General features: G+C 39.0%; 1 protein-coding gene across 10 annotated transcripts in view; it reads left to right on the top strand.

Annotated features, from left to right (window-relative positions):
• Positions 1–19556, top strand: part of NUCB2 (nucleobindin 2) — a 65931-nt gene extending 46375 nt beyond the window's left edge. For 6 of the 10 annotated variants that reach the window (XM_033208114.1, XM_033208112.1, XM_033208110.1 and 3 more), the window contains 4 exons: positions 2334–2423; positions 18133–18303; positions 18900–18981; positions 19409–19556. In XM_033208114.1, the coding sequence (XP_033064005.1) occupies positions 2334–2423; positions 18133–18303; positions 18900–18981; positions 19409–19416 (351 nt within the window). In that variant the 3' untranslated portion in view covers positions 19417–19556. The remainder of the gene's footprint in view (positions 1–2333; positions 2424–18132; positions 18304–18899; positions 18982–19408) is intronic. The other 4 variants (XM_033208117.1, XM_033208118.1, XM_033208116.1 and 1 more) reach the window with 1 other exon arrangement.
• Positions 19557–21496: the final 1940 nt, after the last annotated feature.

Below are 21496 nucleotides of genomic sequence, written 5' to 3'. Positions count from 1 at the left end.
ATTCTAAAAGATAAAGATGTTACTGCATATCAGGTATAAAACCTTTTTTGGGGGGCTGGGCATGATAGCTCACGCCTGTAATCCCAACACTTTGGGAGGCCATGGCAAGTGGATCACTTGAGGTCAGAAGCTCGAGACCAGCCTGGCAAACATGGTGAAACCCTGTGTCTACTAAAAATACAAAGATTAGCCGGGTGTGGTGCTGTATACCTATAATTCCAGCTACTTGGGAGGCTGAAGCATGCGAATTGCTTGGACCCAGCAGGCAGAGTTTGTGGTGAGCCAAGATTACACCACTGTACTCTAGCCTGGGTGACACAGCAAGACTTCATCTCAAAACCAAACCACACCACACCACACACCACACCAAACCACACCAAACCAAACCAAACCCTTTTTTCAGTACTGAAAAACAAAAACAAAAAACAACCTCTGGTTACTGCCTCATTTCTCTGTTTCTCTTCAAAGAGTTGTCTATTCTTCCTCTTCCTGTTAATTCTTCACCTTTCCTTTTCGTCTTAATCTGTGCTGTAGCCTCAATCATTCCATTTAAAAATCCTCCCATTGGATGACCCCTATCTTGTCAAGTCCAGTGGCCTCATCTTACTTGACCCCTTGGCAACATTTGATACAGTTGATGCCTCCCTCTTTCTTGAAATGGTTTCTTCACTTACTTTTGGGAAACCACACCTCCTCAATTTCTTCATACCCCACTCTCTCTTCTTTGCTGGCTTTTCTTAGTGTTTCCAAGTTCTGCATGTTGCATTGCCCTGGGCCCATCCCTTGGCTGTGTTCTTCTTTCTAGCTTCATTCTCTCCTTAGGTGGTAGTGTGGAGTCCCATGTCTCTATATATGCTCTGTATTTGCATGTATGCTGGTGAGTTCAGTATTTTTATCTTCAGCTGTCTCCTTTCTCTGAGTTCCAGGGTTGTATCTGCTTGACAGTTCTCCTTGTGTTTAACTCACATTTTCTTCAAACCCAGATCTGTTCCTTCTTCAGCCTTTTTCATTTCAACAAATTAATCATAATTCATCTAGTTGCTCAGGCTAAGTCATCCTTAACTTCTTTCCTCATATCCTGCATTTCCTCTATAAGTTCTATTTGATCTATCTTTCAAACAGATCCAGAATTTGACCACTTCCCCCCACTTCCACTACTATTTAATACCAATCAAGTCCAAGCAAGTCTCCTAACTGGCATCTCTGCTTCTGTTCCTTACCCCACTGCAGACACTTCTTCGTAAGTAGGCAGGGTAAGCTCTTAAAAGCATAAATCAGGTCACGTGCTCTCTTGCATAGAAATACTTCAGTGGCTTGCAATTTCCCTTGTAATATGATCCCAAATCCCTCCTATTTCCAAAAGATTCGTGACTTCATCCTTGCCTTGCTCACTGTGACTCTCTCTCCTCTGGCCACACTGGCCTTCTGATGTTTACCTCTCATCAAGCTTGTTCCCATTTTAGAGCATTTGGACTTAATATTTCTTTTTTCTGGAATACTCCTTTTTAAATCATCACGAGGTCTTACATCCACTGAGTCTGTGCTCAGATGTCCATGGTCCATCTAATGGCTACCCTCATTTAAATATTTGCCTTTCTCTGCAGTTCTTGCTCTGCCTCTCCTCCCTCTAAGCCAAAAACTCTGATATAGGCATCATATGCAGGGTAACTGAATCCCACTATTTTGCTTCAGTAACTTTCTTCTGAATTTTTGAGCTGTAAATGCTAAATTGGGATGTCTGTTGACTGCTGACATCCCAACTATCAAGTGAATTTCTTTGACCATTATACAGTACACCTTTGTAACGAAATTTGCCACAGGCTGTAACAGCTATGCAAGAGGATTTGGAGAGGTTGTCAGCTTTAGTTTTGATTTAGGTAATTGTGTTTTTTTAAGAAAAAGTGTTGGGAACATTTTAGTTTAACCTCCTTTACTCTTGGCTAAAACCGTCCTCTTTCTGGAATGGTTCTTTTTCTTACTGAAGAACTTGGCTTCAAGAGGGATTATACATCTTATGGTAAAGTAGGAAGATGATACCAGTCACTTAACCACTCAGATCAGCTGACTGAAACTTAGTGGTTTTGGGGGCATTAGGTATATAGATATCTCATATTTTCCAATTTGAATTATATAGAAGAGAAAGATATTTATTTTGTAATTCTAGTATAATGTTGAGTGCTCTGTTATTTTTTTTCCTCCAGTTTCTGTGGATGTTAGGTGAGTCCTAATTTCTGTATGTTTGTGTAGTGGCATCTATTACAAGACAGTTGATAGTGTCTAAATAATATGAGAAAGATTTACTTTGTATTATGTATACATTTTCTTTTAATCAGGTTGATACTAACAAAGACAGATTGGTGACTCTGGAGGAGTTTTTGAAAGCCACAGAAAAAAAAGAATTCTTGGAGCCAGATAGCTGGGAGGTAATAAAACCTACTCTATATGAGATGTATGGTTCAACAACTTCTACGTCAGTCTATTGTACTTTTAACTTTTATTCCCCATTATGTTTGCATGTATAGTCTTGCTATCTTGGGTTTTTTATGTAAATGTCACTATAAAATAATGAACTTGATTTCTTGGAAAGCTTGTAGCAATTTATTTCTTGTTTATAATCACACTGCATAAAATTAGAAGTCTTTTAAAAATTATACTTTTTTTCAAAGTATAAAATAGGATTCGTTATTGAAAATTAGAAATATAGACACATTGAAAGAATAAATTAGAATTCACCTATAATTTTACTGCTCAGAGGTAGATTCTCAAGTTATGCATTGTATTATGTTAATTTGGAATAGTATGCAGTTTGTATATATAGTATATTCACATATAGCATACAGTATGTAAATAAGGTATTGTCTCATTTTAAATTCACACATATACATATATTCATATTTATTTATTTATTTTTTTGAGACAGAGTCTTGCTCTGTCATCTAGGCTGGAGTGCAGTGGCACTACCTCAGCTCACTGCAACCTCCGCCTCCCGGGTTCAAACAGTTCTTTGCCTCAGCCTCCCAAGTAACTGGGATTACAGGTGCCTGCCACCACGCCTGGCTAATTTTCGTATTTTTAGTAGAGACGGGGTTTCACCATCTTGGCCAGGCTGATCTTGAACTCGTGACCTCATGATTCACCCGCCTCGGCCTCCCAAAGTGCTGGGATTACAGGCGTGAGTCACTGCACCAGGCTGATAATATTTATATATTTTTTAAAATGGCTTCATGCTGTTTAAATGACTTTGTATGTTGATGAAATACTTTTTAAAAATTTAACAATATTTTGCAAACTTTTTAATATCATTCTTCAAAAACATGATTTTTAAAATGGCTACCTAACATGCAGTTATATATATAACATGCAGCATAATTTATATATCCATTTCTCCAGATTTAGACATTTTGGGTAAATTCCAGTATTTTACTGTAATGACACTGTGATGACTATCCATTTCTCCGCACATTTTTGGGCAATCTATAATGATTTCCCTGGGATTAACTCCCAGGAATAGAACTATTCTTAAGATTTATGAACAGTTTTTAAAATTTCTCAGTATATCTTGGCAGATTGCTCCAGAAAAGTATATCAACTTGTAACACAGTCAACTGTGTTTAAGTGAATGCATAGACAACTTGAAAAGAATAGTTGAGAGGCACCAACCAAAATGGATGGAAGAAAGAACATGGTCTTTTTCTACATAAAAACTGAAAAGATTACTATTTAAATTAAAATTTTAATTGTCCAGAAAATTGTTTGAGAAAGTGTGAACAGCTATTCTCGTTTACCCAGGACTAAGGAATTTCCAAGGATGTGGAACTTTTCATTGCTAAAACCAGACATTTTTGGGCAAATTGGGACAGTTGGCCCTTTTAGTTTGACATCAGAAAAGTCAGCTTCTTTTTGTATTTTTTTTTGTCTAACGTTTGAAATGTTTCTTGACTTTCGTGAAGAAGAAGAATGCTAAAATTATTTGTATATACATTCCCTTTAGTGTGTCTGGTGTAGACTAGAAGATCAATAGATAATTACATACTTAACATTTTGACATAATTTCAGATTTACAAGAGTTGCAGGAATAGACAGGAAATCCCTGAATACATTTCAACCAGATTTAACTATGTTTGCTTTATCTTTCTCTCTTTTTCCCTCCTCTCTATTTTTAATCTCTGTGTGTGTGTATGTATAACATATAATTATGTTGTAATGTATGTACATATGTATATGTATGTATATATAAACATATGTATATATGTACATACATAGTTTTGAATTGCTTGAGAGTAAATTACACATCATGCCACTTTAACCTAAAATAACCTAAAATACCTAAGTTTATTTCTTGCAAACAAGGATTTACCTTATATAATTACAGTAAAATTATCAATACTACACACATGGTACTCTTCTCCGATCTCTAGACTTAGTGAGATTTTGTCAATTTTCCCAACAATATCCTTTATAACAAAAGAAAATCCAAGATGATACACTGAATTCAGTTGTAATGTCTTTCTAGTCTCCTTCAATCTGAAACAGGTTTTCAAGAGGACAGACTACTATGTTGTACAGTGTCCCTTGATTACCACAGAAGAGATGCTCAGTGTATCCTATTCGAAAGCACATGTTGAGGATCCCCATAACTGGTAATGGTAGCTTTGATCATTTTGTTAAGGTAGTGTCTACCAGATTTTTTGACGTAAAGTTATTATTTTACCTTTCGTATTTTAAAAAGTATCTTGTCTAGCCCACCATAGTGAGAGAATCAGAAGTCAGTTTTTATTTTTTTATTTTATAAATACAGACTGGGTCTCACTATATTGCACAGGCTGGTCCCGAACTCCTGAGCTCAAGGAATCCTCCTGCCTCAGCCTCCCCAAAATGTGTGAACCACTGTGCCTGGAAAGAAGTCAGCCTTTTTTTTTTTTTTTTTTTTTTTTTAATAATTTTAGGAAAAGTGAAGACAGGGTCTCGCTCTGTCACCCAGGCTGGAGTACAGTGGTGTGATCTCAGCTCACTGCAACCTCTGCCCCCACCCCCTTCAACCCACCCCGGCTCAAGTGATCCTCCCCCCTCAGCCTCCTAAGTAGCTGAGACCACAGGCATGCACCACCATGCCTGGATCTTTTTTTTTTTTTTTTGTATTTTTAATAGAGGCAGGATCTTGCCATGTTGCCCAGGCTGGTCTTGAACTCCTGAGCTCAAGCAATCTGCCCGCCTTGGCCTCCCAAAGTACTGGGATTACAGATGTGAGTACTGTGCCCAGACAGAAGTCAGCTTTAAAAAAAAAAAAAAAAAAAATCATTCAACATCATATCAAAAGTATTTTCACGTAATATTTGTAAACCTTGTTTTAAAAGCTATGGAGGTATATAAACATTTTTTCAGGGTTAGACATTTAGATTATTTCATTTTTTAATGCTATTTTAAAAAGAAAATGCTGCTACAAATACATTTTTGTATAAAACTTTTTATGTGATTAGGGTTGTTTTATAGGGTAGATTCTCAGTGTAGCATTACCAGGACCCAGGGAATATTTTTAAGGCTGTTTTTAAGGCTTGAACATCCTGATATACTGAAAGCAAGGAAGTCGCTAAAGAATGATACAGACATGTCACAAAGACACAAAAGCCAGTTTGAAGAAACTCCCACTGGCCAAATCTGGGACAATTTGAACATGGAAATAATGATGATAAGGATTAGAACTTATTGAATAAAACAAGAAGACACGAGTCTACACTGATATAAGTAGAGGGATAGAGAAGGGCGAATTCTTCTGCAAAATTGCTTTTCAAAAGACTTACACCAATTTATAAATCCACCATTAAAAATATGTGCACTCTTTAAACATATCAGAGCTGAGCATGGTGGTGCCCACCTGTAGGCCCAGCTACTTAGGAGGCAGGAGGACAGCTTGAGCCCAGGAGTTTGAGACCAGTCTGGGCAATGTAGTGAGACCCAGTCTCTAAAAATAAAAAAATTAAAAAAAATACTTTGAGAATATGTGAATGTATTATGATGTCCATTGATGATTCTAGCTAGAATTATTACTGTGATGGTAGACAAATGGAGATTTTCTAAGCTGATCATCCCTTCTACATTTGTTAGTTGGCTTTCTACTGTAATGAAAAGCTATTCCTTCCCCTTGACCTTCTATTTATATTGGTATAGACTTGTGGTTTCTTTTTTTTTTTTTTGAGACGGAGTCTTGCTCTGTCCCCCGGGCTGGAGTGCAGTGGCCGGATCTCAGCTCACTGCAAGCTCCGCCTCCCGGGTTCACGCCATTCTCCTGCCTCAGCCTCCGGAGTAGCTGGGACTACAGGCGCCCGCCACCTCGCCCGGCTAGTTTTTTTTTTTTGTTTTTTTTTTTTGTATTTTTAGTAGAGACGGGGTTTCACTGTGTTAGCCAGGATGGTCTCGATCTCCTGACCTCGTGATCCACCCGTCTCGGCCTCCCAAAGTGCTGGGATTACAGGCTTGAGCCACCGTGCCCGGCCGGTTTCTTTTATTCAATAAGCTCTAATCTTTACCATCATTGTTTCCATACTCAAATTGTCCCAGACTTGGCCAGTGAGAGTTTCTTCAGACTGGCTTTTGTGTCCTTCTGACATGTCCAAATCATTCTTTGGGGACTTTCTTAGTTGTAGTATATCAGGATGTTCAAGACTTACCTTATCCTTTCCCTGACGCAACCCAGAATGACCCATTTTTCTGAGGAGCCCTGGTTCCTTTTAGTGGAGATCGATACTGCAGACCAAGATCTGGGCCCTGGATGTGCTCCTTGCTACTGCAGTGTCATTGCTTACAAGGTCTTGTCAGATGACAGAGCTGGGGAATTAAAAGAGTATGTATATAATATAGATGTGTATATGTACACACATACATGCACACATATACACATATACACACCTATATAATATTCATTTCTACATATCTATCAATATATATTAAAACTCATGAATTTACACTGATATCTCCAATTGCAATCCAACACCTCTGACTTCTTTTTTTTCATTTTAATTTTTTAAAGTTCAGGAGTACGTGTGCAGGTTTATTATATAGTTTATATATATAAACTTGTGTCATGAGGTTTTGTTTTACAGATTATTTTATTACCCAGGTATTAAGCCCTCATACCCATTAGTTATTTTTCCTGATCCTCCTCCTCCTCCTGCCCTCCATCTTCCCATAGGCCCCAGTGTGTGTTGTTCCTCTCTATGTGTCCATGTGTTTATCATCATTTAGCTCCCACTTATAAGTGAGAACATGCAGTATTTGGTTTTCTGTTTCTGCATTAGTTTGCTAAAGATACCGGCCTCCAGGTTCATCCATGTTCCTACAGGGGATGTGATTTCGTTCTTTTTTATGGCTGCATAGTATTCCATGGTGTATATGTACCACATTTCTTTATTTACTCATTTAGGTTGGGTATTTAGGTTGATTCTATGTCTTTGCTGTTGTAAAGAGTGCTGCAATGAACATATGTGCAACAACTTTGATTTCAACTTAGCATTCTATCTTTTGCCATATTTCACGCAAAACCTAACTCCCTTTTCCTTAAAAATATTTCATTTATTCACTCAATCCTAGAATGTACAAGAAGTTTCAAAATACTAATCCATGCCTCTGTTAAATAAGACTTTAAATTTTGTTTAGATTTTGTTGTTGTTGGGGCCAGTGCAGTAGCTCATGTCTGTAACATCTCAGCACTTTGCGAGGCCAAGGTGGGCGGATCACCTGATATAAGGAGTTTGACACCTGGCCAACATGATGAAACCCTGTCTCTATTAAAAATACAAAAATTAGCAGGGGGAGTGGTGGCGCATTCCTGTAATCCCAGCTGCTCAGAAGGCCGAGGCAGGAGAATCACTTGAACCTGGGAGACGGAGGTTGCAGTGAGCCGAGATTGCACCCCAGCACTTCAGCCTGGATGACAGAGCAAGACTGTCTCAAAAAAAAAAAAAAAAAAGATTTTGTCGTTGTTATTTTTAACTTGAAGGCATATTGTACAAATACTATGATCAAAAATTACTTGGGTTAGTTCATTTTTTTCCTCTCTGTTCCGTGGGTTATTTTATTCATTTAAAATAAAAGTACTATTTATTTACTTCTGTTTTTCTATTCAAGTTTTAGGATTTTCCTGTCTTGTTGATTTTAATTTTCTCGATCTCCTGACCCCGTGATCCGCCCGTCTCGGCCTCCCAAAGTGCTGGGATTACAGGCTTGAGCCACCGTGCCCGGCCAATTTTAATTTTCTTATCTTGAGTATGTGAAACATTAAAACGTTTCCAAAAATTGAATCTATACAGAAAAGGTGTATTCAGACAAGTTTTTTCTTTTTTTTTAATAATTAAAATTTATTGTGTGTGCATACATAGTATGTGTATATATTTACGGGTTACTTAGATATTTTGGTAGAGGCACGCGATGTGTAATAATTACATAATGGAAAATTGGGTATCCATCCCCTCAAGCATTTATCCTTTGTGTTACAAGCAATCCAATTATACTCTTTTAGTTATTTTCAAATGTCCAATAAATTATTATTGACTGTAGCCCCCCTGTTGTACTATGAAACACTGGGTTTTATTCATTCTATTTGTTTTTGGTACCCATTAACTGTCCCCACCACTCCCCAACTCCACACCTTTCCCAGCCTCTGGTAACCATTCTTCTATTCTCTATCTCCACGAGTTCAATTATTTTGATTTTTAGATCCCACAGATAAGTAGGAACATGTGATCTTTGTCTTTCTGTGCCTGGTTTATTTCACTTAATGTAATGACCTCCAGTTCCATCCATGGTGTTGCAAATGACAATCTCATTCTTTTTTTATGGCTGAAATAATACTCCATTGTATATAAGTACCACGTTTTCTTCATCCATTTATCTGTTGATGGATGCTTAGCTTGCTTCCAAATCTAAGCCATTGTGAACAGTACTGCAACAAACATGGAAACACAGATATCTCTTTGATATACCAATTTTCTTTCTTTTGGGTTAAGATTGCATTAAGATTGCTGGGTCATATGTTAACTCTATTTTTAATTTTTTGAGGAACTTCCACACTGTTCTCCATAGTGGTTGTATTAATTTACATTCCTACCAACAGTGTACGAGGGTTCCCTTTTTTCCACATCCTTGCCAACATTTGTTATTGCCTGTCTTTTGGATAAAAGCCATTTTAACTGGGGTGAGATGGTATCTCATTGTAGTTTTGATTTGTGTTTCTCTGATGGTCAGTGATGTTGAGCACTTTTTCATATGCCTGTTTGCCATTTAATGTCTTCTTTTGAGATATGTCTACTCAAATCTTTTGCCCATTTTGTCAGATTATTAATTTCCTATAGAGTTGTTTGAACCCCTTATATATTCTAGTTATTAATCCCTTATCAGATGCATAGTTTGCAAATATTTTCCCTCATTCTGTGGGTTATCCCTTCACTTTGTTGATTTTTTGCTTTGCTCTGCAGAAGCTTTTTTACTTGATGTGATCTAATTTGTCTATTTTTGCTTTGGTTGTCTGTGCTTATGGGTATTACTCAAGAATGTTTTGTCCAGGTCAATGTTCTGGAGAGTTTCCTCAATGTTTTCTTGTAGTAGTTTGATAGTTTGAGGTCTTAGAGTTAAGTCTTTAATCCATTTGGATTTGATTTTTGTATAAGGCAACATATAGGTATCAAATTTCATTCTTCTGCGTATGGATGTTCAGTTTTCCAGCACCATTTATTGAAGAGATTGTATTTTCTCCAATGTATGTTCTTGGCACCCTTTTCAAAAACGAGTTTACAGTAGGTGTGTGGATTTGTTTCTGGGTTCTCTATTCTGTTCCATTGGGCCTGTATGTCTGGTTTTATGCCAGTACGATTGTGTTTTGGTAACTGTAGTTCTGTAGGATAATTTGAAGTCAGATGATGTGATTCCTTCAGTTTTGTTCTTTTTGCTTTGGTTAGTCTAGGTCTTTTGTAGTTTCACATAAATTTTAGGATTGTTTTATCTATTTCTGTGAAAAATGTCATTGGATATTTTGATACGAACTGCATTGAATTTGTAGATTGCTTTGGGTAGTATGGAGATTTTCACAACATAGTTTATTTCAATCTTTGAACATGGAATATCTTTCCATTTTTTGATATCCTCTTCAGTTTCTTTCATCTGTGTTTTATAGTTTTCATTATAGAGATTTTAACTTCTTTGGTTAATTCCTATGTATTTAATTTTATTTGTGGCTATTGTAAATGGGATTAATTTTTAAATTTCTTTTTTCAGATTGCTTTATTGTTGGCATATATAAATGCTGCTGATTTTTGTATGTTGATTTTGTATCCTGCAAATTTACTAAATTTATCAGTTCTAATAGTTTTTTTGTATGTGGAGTCTTTAGGTTTTTCCCAAATACAAGATCATATCATCTGCAAACAAGGATAGTTTGACTTCTTCCATTCCAGTTTGGATGCCCTTTATATCTTTTTCTTGTCTGATTGATCTAGCTAGGACTTCCAGTACTACATTGAATAACAGTGGTGATGGTGGACATCCTTGTTGTGTTCCAGATCTAAGAGGAAAGACTTTCAGTTTTTCCCATTCAGTATGATATTAGCTGTGGGTCTGTTGTATATGCCTTTTATTATATCAAGGTATGTTCGTTCTATACCCATTTTTTGAGGGTTTTTATCATGAAGGGATGTTGAATTTTTTCAAATGCTTTTTCAGCATCAATTGAAATGATCATATGATTTTTTGTTCTTCATTCTGTTGATATGATATATCGTATTGATTTGTGTATGTTGACCCATCCTTGCATCACAGGGATAAATCCCAGTTGGCCATGATGTATGATCTTTTTAATGTATTGTTGAACTCAGTTTGCTATTATTTTGTTGAGTATTTTTGCATTAATATCCACCAGAGCTGTTGGCTTGTACTTTTCTTTTTTTGATGTGACTTTGTCTGGTTTTGGTATCAGGGTAGTACGAGCCTTGTCAAATGAGTTTGAAAGTATTCCTTCCTCCTTTAGTTTTTGGAATAGTTTGAGTAGGATTTGCATTGGTTTTTCTTTAAAGGTTTGGTAGAATTCAGTAGTGAAGCCATTGGGTCCTGGGCATTTTTTTGCTGGGAGACTTTTTATTATGGCCTTGATCTCATTACTTGTTATTGGTCTGTTCAGGTTTTGGATTTCTTCCGAGTTCAATCTTGGTAGTTTGTATGTGTCTAGGAATTTGTCCATTTCTTGTAGATTTTCCAATTTATTGGCATATAGTTGCTCATAGTAGCCATTAATGATCCATTGAATTTCTGCAGTACCAGTTGTAATGTCTCCTTTTTCATCTCTGATTTCATTTATTTGGGTTTTCTCTCTTTGTCTCTTAGTATGGCTAAAGGTTTGTCAATTTTGTTTAACTTCAGAAAACCAACTTTTTGTTTCATTGATCTTTTATATTGTTTTCTTCATTTCATATTCATTTATTTCTGCTCTGATCTTTATTTTTTCGTTTCTTCTACTAATTTTGGATTTAGTTTGCTCTTGCTTTTCTAGTTAAGATGCACTATTAGGTTATTTATTTGAGATTTTTCTTCTTTTTTTGATACAGACAGTTATAACTATAAATTTCCCTCTTAGTACTGCATTTGTTATGTTGTTTCCATTATCAGTTGTTTCAAGAAATGTTTCAATTTCCTTCTTAATTTTTTCATTGACCTACTGGTTATTCGGGAGCATACTGTTTCATTTCCATGTGTTTGTATAGTTTCCAAAATTCTTCTTATTATCGATTTGTAGTTTTATTCCATTGTGGTCAGAGAAGATGCTTAATATTATTTCTATTTTATGAATTTTTTTTTTTTTTTTTTTTTGAGACAAAGTCTTGTTCTGTTGCCCAGGCTGGAGTGCAGTGGCACTATGTCAGCTCACTGCAACCTTCACCTTCCAGGTTCAAGCAATTCTTGTGTGTCAGCCTCCCAAGTAGCTGGAATTACAGGCGCATGCCACCACACCCAGCTAATTTTTGTATTTTTAGTAGGAATGGGGTTTCACCATGTTGGCCAGGCTAGTCGTGAACTCCCAACCTCAAGTGATCCGCCCACCTTGGCTTTCCAAAGTGCTGGGATTACTGGCATGAGCCACCATGCTCAGCAGAATGTTTTAAGACTTGTTTTGTGACCTAGCATATTGTCTATTTGTCTATTTATTTATTTATTTTTGAGACAGAGCCTCAGTCTGTTGCCCAGGCCAGAGTGCAGTGGGGCGATCTTGGCTCACTGCAACCTCCACCTCCTGGGTTCAAGCGATTCTCTTGTCTCAGCTGCCTGAGTAGCTGAGATTAAAGATGTGTGTCACAACGCTCGGCTAATTTTTGTATCTTTTTAGTAGAGATGGAGTTTACCATATTGGTCAGGCTGGTCTTGAACTCCTGACTTCAAGTGATCCACCCACGTCGGCCTTCCAAAGTGCTAGGATTACAGGTGTGAGCGACCGTGCCTGGCCCATATTGTCTATCTTTGAGAACGATCCATGTGCTAAGGAGAAAAATGTGTACGCTATAGCTGTTGGATGAAATGTTTGTTAAATATCTATTAGATCCATTTGATCTATAGTGTAGATTATGTCCAATGTCACTTTGTTGATTTTCTGTCTGGGAGTTCTGTCTGATGCTGAAAGTGGGGTGTTGAAATCTTCAGCTGTTATTGCATTGAGGCCTGTCTTTGTCTTTAGGTCTAATAATATTTGCTTAATATATCTGGATGTTCTAGTGTTGGGTGCATATCTGTTTATAATCATTATATCTTCTTGCTCAATGGACCCATTTATCATTTTCTTTGTCTCTTCTTAGTTTTTGTCTTGACCTCTCTTTAGTCTGATGTAAGTACTGCTCCTGCTACTCCTGCTGTGTTTTGGTTTCCATTAGCAGGGAATATCTGTTTCCATCTCTTTATTTTCAGTCTGTATGTCTTTATAGGTGAAGTGTGTTTCTTTTAGGCAACAGATCATTGGGTCTTGTTTTTTCATCTATTCAGACACTCTCTGTCTTGATTGAAAAGTTTAGTTGATTTACTTTCGAAGTTATTATTACTGATAAGTAGGGACTTACTCCTGCCATTTCATTATTTTTCTGGTTGTTTTGCTGTCTTTTTTTTTTTTTTTTTTTTTTTGAGACGGAGTCTCGCTCTGTCACCTGGGCTGGAGTGCAGTGGCCGGATCTCAGCTCACTGCCCCCGGGTTTACGCCATTCTCCTGCCTCAGCCTCCCGAGTAGCTGGGACTACAGGCGCCCACTACCTCGCCCGGCTAGTTTTTTTTTGTATCTTTTTAGTAGAGATGGGGTTTCACCATGTTAGCCAGGATGGTCTCGATCTCCTGACCTCGTGATCCGCCCGTCTCGGCCTCCCAAAGTGCTGGGATTACAGGCTTGAGCCACCACGCCCGGCCGCTGTCTTCTTTTTCTTCCTTCCTGTCTTCCTTTCCGTGAAGCTGATTTTCTCTGGTGGCATGCTCTAATTTCTTGCTTTTTTTGTATGTGTATCAATTGTATGTTTTTAGATTTGAGATTACCATGAGGCCTGCAAATAATATTATATAACCCATTATTTTAAATTGATGACAACACTGATTGCATAAACAACCATACAAAAAGAAAATAAACACTTTACACTTCCACTTCATCCCCCTGCTTTTTAACTTTTCGTTGTTACTTTTCTTTTTTTTTTTGAGACAGAGTTTCGCTCTTGTTGCCCAGGCTGGAGTGCAATGGCAAGACCTCAGCTCATCACAACCTCCGCCCCCTGGGTTCAAGCGATTCTCATGCCTCAGCCTCCCAAGTAGCTGAGATTACAGGCATGTACCACCATGCCCAGCTAATTTTGTATTTATAGTAGAGACAGGATTTCTCCATGTTGGTCAGGCTGGTCTCAAACTCCCAACCTCAGGTGATCTGCCCACCTCAGCCTCCCAAAGTGCTGGGATTACAGACAGGCATGAGCCAGTGTGCCTGGCCTCATTGTTACTTTGTTTTTTTTGTTGTTGTTGTTGAGACGGAGTTTTGCTCTAGTTACCCAGACTGGAGTGTAATGGCGCAATCTCAGCCCACCACAACCTCTGCCTCCTGGGTTCAAGCGATTCTCCTGCCTCAGCCTCCCGAGTAGCTGGGATTACAGGCATGCGCCACCACGCCCGGCTAATTTTTTGTATTTTTAATAGAGATGGGGTTTCTCCATGTTGGTCAGGCTGGTCTCGAACTCCCAACCTCAAGTGATCTGCCTGCCTCGGCCTCCCAAAGTGCTGGGATTACAGGCCTGAGCCACTGCTCCTGACCGTACTTTTTATATCTTATTTTATTGCCTGTCTTGAAAAGTTGTAGTTATTATTTTATTTATTTTTAGTTATTTTTGATTGGTTCCTTGTTTGGCCTTTCTACTTAAGTCAAGAGAAGTTTATATACAGCAATTACAGTGTGATATTATTCTGTGTTTTTCTGTGTACTTACCAGTGAGTTTTGTACCTTCAGATGATTTTTTTGTTCTCATTAACATCCTTTTCTTTCAGATTGAAGAACTACCTTTCACATTTCTTATAGGACAGGTCTGGTGTTGATGCAGTCCCTCAGTTTTTGTTTATCTGAGAAGGTCTTTATTTCTCCTTCATGCTTAAAGGATATTTTCAGTGAATATACTATTCTAGGGTAAAAAAATTTTTTTTCCGGTCAGTGCTGCAAATATTTCATACCAGTCTCTCTTGGCCTGTAAGGTTTCCACTGAAAAATCTGGCACCTGACACAGAGTCTTGTTCTCTTACCCCGGCTGGAATACAGTGGTGTGATCTTGGCTCACTGCAACTTCTGCCTCTCAGGTTCAAGTGATTCTTGTGGTTTAGGCTCCTGAGCAGCTGGAATTACAGCTGTGTGCCACATCTGGCTAATTTTTATATTTTTTAGGTGAGATGAGGTTTTTCCATGTTGGCCAGACTGGTCTTGAAATCCTGGTCTCAAGTGATCTGCCCACCTCTGCCTCCCAAAGTGCTAAGATTACAGGTGCGAGCCACTACGCCTGGCCAGGATCCTTTCTTTGTACTTGACCTTTGGTAGTTTGATTATTAAATGCCTTGAGGTAGTCTGACGTGAGTTAAATCTGCTTGGTGTTCTATAACCTTTTTGCACTTGAATGTTGAAATATTTCTGATAGTATTCCTTTGAATAAACTGTCTACCCTTATCTCTTTCTCTGTCTCCTCTTTAAGGCCAATAAAACTCCCATATTTGCCCTTTTGAGGCTATTTTCTAGATCTTGTAAGCATGCTTTCATTGTTTTTCATTCTCTTTCCTTTGCGTCCTCTGTATTTTCAAATAGCCTGTCTTCAAGCTCAGTAATTCTTTCTTCTGCTTGATCAGTTCTGCTATTAAGAGACTCTGATGCATTCATCAGCATGTCCATTCCATTTTTTAGCTCTAGAATTTCTGCTTGATTCTTTCTAATTATTTTGATCTCTTTGTTGAATTTATCTGATAGAATTCTGAATTCCTTCTCTGTGTTATCTTGAATTTCTTTGAGTTTCCTCAATACAGCTATTTTGAATTCTGTATCTGAAAGGTCATATATCTCTGGTTCTCCAGGATTGGAACCTGGTACCTTATTTAATTCATTTGGTTAGGTCATGTTTTCCTGGGTGGTGGTGATGTGTGTAGATGTTTGTTGGTGTCGGAGCATTGAAGAGTTAGATAGTTATTGTAATCTTCATATTCTGGGCTTGTTTGTGCATATCCTTCTTCGGAAAGCTTTCCAGGTATTCCACGGGACTTGGGCCCAAAGTCCAGTAATTCTGTGATTTTTGCAGACTCTTAAAAGTACCACCTTGGTGGTCTTGGATAAGATCCGGAAGAATTCTCTAGATTACCAGGCAGAGACTCTTGTTCTTTTCCCTTACTGTCTTCCAAACAAATGGTCTCTCTCTTGTGTGCTGAGCCACCTGGAACTGGAGGTGTGGTGATGCAAGTACCCTTATGGGCATCACCATGGAACTGTGCTGGGTCAGGCCTGAAGCCAACATAGCACTGGGCCTTAACCAAGGCCCTTTCCTTCATGGTGGCAAGTTCTCCCAGATCCTGAGTGTGTCCAGAGATGCTGTCTGGAAGCCAGGAAATGGAGTAAAAAACCCTGGCAATTTACCTGATGTTCTATTTTACTGTGGCTAAGCTGGCATTCAAACCACAGTACAAAAGCCTTCCTGCTCTTCACTCCTCTTTCTACAGGCAGAGGACGCTCTCCCTGTGGCCATTACCACCACCACCTCTGGTCCACACGGGGTTCTGCCAGCCACTGCTGATATTTACTGAAAGCCCGAGGGCTTTTCTGTCACCTTGCAGTAAATGCTGCCAGGCCTTTACCCTTCAGGGAAGTGGGCTTCCCTCTGGCCCAAGGCAAGTCCAGAAATGCTGTCCAAGAGCCAAGGCCTGGACTTGGGGACCCCAAAAGCCTGCTTGTTGCTCTACCCCATTGTGGCCAAGCTGGTACCTAGGGTGCAAGACAAAAATCGCCTTTACTTTCCCTCTGCTTTCCTCAAACAGGGGTCTCTCACCATAGCCACTACAGCTGGGAATGTGCTGGGTCACCCCAAAGCCAGCACATCTCAGAGTCCAAGACACAGAGCATACTCCCTGGGTCTTGCCGCTGGTTATTCAGGGCCCAAGGGCTCTTTACTCAGCAAGTGATGAAGCCTGCCAGGACTGCTCCCTTAAGGCAGCAGTTTTCCTTTTGGGCCAGGGTATGTCTAGAAATGTCACCTGGGAGTTAGGGCCTGGAATCAGGACCTCACAATTCTGCCTGGTGCCCTATCCTACCATGGCTTAGCTGGTATCCAAGATGTAAAACAAAGCCCTCTTTACTTTTTCCTCTCCTTTCCTCAAGAAAGGAATCACTGTCTTTTTTTTTTTTTTTTTTTTTTTTTTTTTTTTTTTTTTGAGACGGAGTCTCGCTCTGTCGCCCAGGCTGGAGTGCAGTGGCCGGATCTCAGCTCACTGCAAGCTCCGCCTCCCGGGTTCACGCCATTCTCCTGCCTCAGCCTCCCGAGTAGCTGGGACTACAGGCGCCGCCACCTCGCCCGGCTAGTTTTTGTATTTTTTAGTAGAGACGGGGTTTCACCGTGTTAGCCAGGATGGTCTCGATCTCCTGACCTCGTGATCCACCCGTCTCGGCCTCCCAAAGTGCTGGGATTACAGGCTTGAGCCACCGCGCCCGGCCAGGAATCACTTTCATAGCCGCAAGCTGTACTGCCTGAGGTTGGGGGAGGGTAGCACAAGCATCCCCTTAGCCTCGCCAGCTGGTATCTCCCCTGGTCACCTGCTACCCTAGTTCACTGTCTCTCAGCCCAGCCTAGCACTAGGAGTTGCCTAGGAATTATAGTCCTTCTTTCCTAGACTGCCTTTCAAGTTTACCTAGGGCCCCAGAGCACTTCAGCCCGCATGGTGAGGCTTGCCAGGAAATTCAGAACCCATTGCTGGCATGGGCGATTCTCCTCTGGCTAGGGCTGGTTCAAATGCTCCTATGCATGGACACTGGTGGAGCCCAGCACACCTTTATTCTCTGCTGTGACAGGGTAGCACAAAGTTCAATGTAAAGTCCCCCAGTTGCTATGCTCCCTTCCCAGAGGGCACAGACTCTCTGTGCTGCAGGTCTGCTGCGAGGGGGTGGGGGAGAGGTGGCATAGGTGATTCCAGACTGTCTCTTTGGCCCTTCTCAATGTCTTTGTAGGTGATATGAAGTTGAAATCAGGTCCTGTGAGTGCTCACCTGATGTTTGTTTCTTGTGCTTTTCTGTGTGCAGACAGCTGTTAAAATTTGGTGTTTCAGTGAGGATTGGGGGGGATGATAAATTTTATTTCTCTTCCCACGTTCTCTTTGTCTCTTTTACCCAGTTCTCACTCTTTGCCTTTAGTCGTCAATCCCAGAAGAGAATCTCTGAGTTTCTCTTCCTGTTTTTCCTTTTGTTCAAATGAGTACATAAATATATATTACTTATTTCCCCTTCCTTCTTACCCCAAAGGCATAATCCTATAGATACTCTTTTATACTTTGCTAACCATAGAATTTTAAAGCTAAATCAGACTTTATTGTTGTAGTTTTGAGATTATTCTTTCCTCATTTTTTTTCTTTTAGACATTAGATCAGCAACAGTTCTTCACAGAGGAAGAACTAAAAGAATATGAAAATATTATTGCTTTACAAGAAAATGAACTTAAGAAGAAGGCAGATGAGCTTCAGAAACAAAAAGAAGAGCTACAACGTCAGCATGATCAACTGGAGGCCCAGAAGCTGGAATATCATCAGGTGGCATTTTGTCAAAAGATTATGGCATTAAAAAAGATTTTAGGTTCTTTGTTAAAAGCCTGTATTTTTGTAACATATTTCATTGTACTGTAGTACACTGCTATTGCTATAGTATTTTAAATTTTAATACTTTAAAACTTTTGTGGAATATTAATCTAAATTTTATTTTATATTATTTTATTTTATTTTGAGATAGCCTGTCTCCCAGGCTGGAGTACAGCGCTGTGATCATAGCTCACTGCAGCCTCAAACTCCTGGGCTTAAGTGATCCTCCCACGTCAGCCTCCCCACTAGCTAGGACTACAGGTGTATGCCAGTGTTCCTGGCTAATGTTAATATATGTTGTAGAGACCAGGTCTCACTATGTTGCCGAGGCTGGTCTGGGACTCCTGGCCTCAAGTGATCCTCCCATCTCGGCCTCTGAAATTGTTGGGACTATAGGTGTGAGCCATTGCACCTGGTCAAATCTAAATCTTATTGTTTGAATATCTTTGTTTTAGAAAACAATTTTCAGTTACTTTGTTGTGCTTTGTCAAAGGTCACACATATGATAGAAAATCAAGTTATACTTTTAACTTTCATTTTCCATTCACCAGGTCATACAGCAGATGGAACAAAAAAAATTACAACAAGGAATTCCTCCATCAGGGCCAGCTGGAGAATTGAAGTTTGAGCCACGTATGTAATTTTGTTTGATTATTTATTTAGGAAAATAAATTATTGTATCAATTGAAGTCCACATTTATTACAAATATAATTTCAAGTCATTAAGATGGTATGTTATTTTTTGTGTGTTTTTTCTAGTATTAGAGCAATTTAGATTACAGAAAAATGAAAATGCCTCCAAAAGTTTTATGTAGCAGCAAATTTTAAGTGCTGTATCATTTGTATAATTTGATAACCATATTTATGGTAAAATGATTTATTTCAACATTATTTGTAATTCTTTCTAATTATATTAATCTTACCAGAGAACATGTTTTTAAAAATTGTAATCTATGATTAGCTAAGCATATTTTTTAAAACAAGTATATTTGTATATGAAAGAACATTCAGAATAAAGGAAGATGCTTTTAAAATAAGAACTTTTTTTTTTTTCCAACAGACATTTAAAGTCTGAAGTCCACCAGAGCTCGGAAGAAAGCTGTTAACTCAACATCTATTTCATCTTTTTAGCTCCCTTCCTTTTTCTCTGCTCAATAAATATTTTAAAAGCATATTTGAAATAAAGGAAGATACTTTTTAAATGAAAACACTTTTTTGGGGACACAGATATTAAAGGATTGAAGTCTACCAGAACCAGGAAGAAAACAAACTCACTGTCTGCTCTCTGCTCTCACATTCACACGTCTCTTCTAATTTTTTTTTGTTCTCCTTTAGTGATTTAATTAAGTGGCTTTATGCCATAATTTAGTGAAACTATTAGGAGCTATTTAAGTGAGAAAACTCTGCCTCTTGCTTTTAAATTAGATTGCTCTCATAAACGTAGATATTCTTTTATGGGTGCTTATCATTCTTTCTTTCAATAAATATTTCTTTGATATTAACAATTCTGAAAAGGCCATAGTATTTCCCTGTGTTTCCTGGTAACTTTTTTCTACTTTTGGCAACCTCAACTGCTAGAAATTCTTCACCTGAATCGTTTTTGCTACCATTTCAGGTCATTTTTCATTCTTTTTTATTTTGCTCTATACTTTATCATTTAAGATTGGGTTCTGTTACATATAACAGAAAAACCAAAGATAACAGTGGTTTAAACTAAATAGGAGTTTTTTTCTTATATAAAAGAAGTCTAGAAGTAGGTGGTGTCCAGGTTCCTATCTTTCTTCTCTGCTATCCTCAGTGCATGATTTTTATCCTCAGGTTACCTCACTCTTACTGTTCAAGTTTGCTCCTGGAGGCAGTGGGGAAGGCAAGAAACTAGACTTTCTCTGCTTGAGTCAGCTTCCCTGAGGCCATTTTCCAGAACCAGCAGCACCTGAACTTATGTCTCGACTAGAACTAGGTCACACTGATGGCCACACCTAGCTGCTAGGGAGGCTGAGAAGTCCATGTGGCAATGTGACCAGCTAAAAGTTGGATTATTTTACTAAGGAAGAAGGGAAGAGGGAATGTTTTGTGGGCAACTTTCAATTTGAACCTCAGCCACCCTTGTTGGCTACCTAAATTTCTGTGTACCGTCTTCTTCCAAGATAGAAAACACTCACCCCCTCTCCCTGAAGAGAAACCACCAGAAATCCAGCCCATTATTGCATATTAGATGAAAGACCATACTATCTGGAGACAGTCCCCTCCGTCATGTTAGGGTGTGGCTCCTTGTGTTCTGGCCACCTACAAACTGAAAGACAATTTTTCTGCCCCAAGAGTGCCAGATGCATAATGCAAAGGTGCAGGAAAACTCACTTTGAAGCTTTTTAGAAACAGGGTCTTACTGTGTTGTCTGGTCTAGAGTACAGTGGTGCGATCATAGCTTACTGCAGCCTTGAACTCCTGGGCTCAAGTGATCCTTCCACCTCAGTCTCCCTAGTAGCTAGGACTACAGGCACACGCCACGAACACCTGGCTAAACATTTTTTTTGTAGAGATGAAGTATTGCTATGTTGCTCAGGCTGGTCTTAAACTCCTGGTCTCAAGCAATCTTCTCCCCTCAGCCTCCCAAAGCACTGGGATCACTTGGTATGAGCCACCATGCCCAGGACTCCTAAAATTGATCTTTCAGAAAAGGGGAGAATTAGAAATATAGTGGCCACTGATCCATAGCAATTGGAAAGTACTGCTTGGCAAAAATAATTAAATCTCTCTGCTATAGTTCATGAATATATTCCTTGGTTTGCCCATCAGGCAACCCCTCATTCACCTTTCTGAGAGGAATTCCTTTATCTAATGTCCTCAGGGGGCCTTGGTTTTACTTTCTGGGTGGTTTTTATTGTACATTAATTTTCAGACACAGTCTGCATGGGCATTGGAAAGTATACCCTTCTTGGAGGCTGGGCAGCCTTAGCAGTTTACTTCCTATAATTGTGAGTCTGGGAGCAGGCTTGGGAATTCGAGTATAGATCCGTAACAGCTACAGGTTGTTGCAGGCCAGGTTTGGGTTTTTGTTGTTGTTTTGTTCTGTTTCTTGGCCAAGTGGATTCCTAAAAATTTAGTAAGTTTCTGGTCTGTTGTCTTCAGTCATTTCCATGGACAGTTT

This window comes from Trachypithecus francoisi, unplaced genomic scaffold (genome assembly GCF_009764315.1).
Source record: "Trachypithecus francoisi isolate TF-2019V2 unplaced genomic scaffold, Tfra_2.0 Lachesis_group8, whole genome shotgun sequence".
In the NCBI taxonomy this organism is placed as follows: Eukaryota; Metazoa; Chordata; class Mammalia; order Primates; family Cercopithecidae; genus Trachypithecus; species Trachypithecus francoisi.
This window is presented reverse-complemented; position numbering and strand designations above follow the sequence as displayed.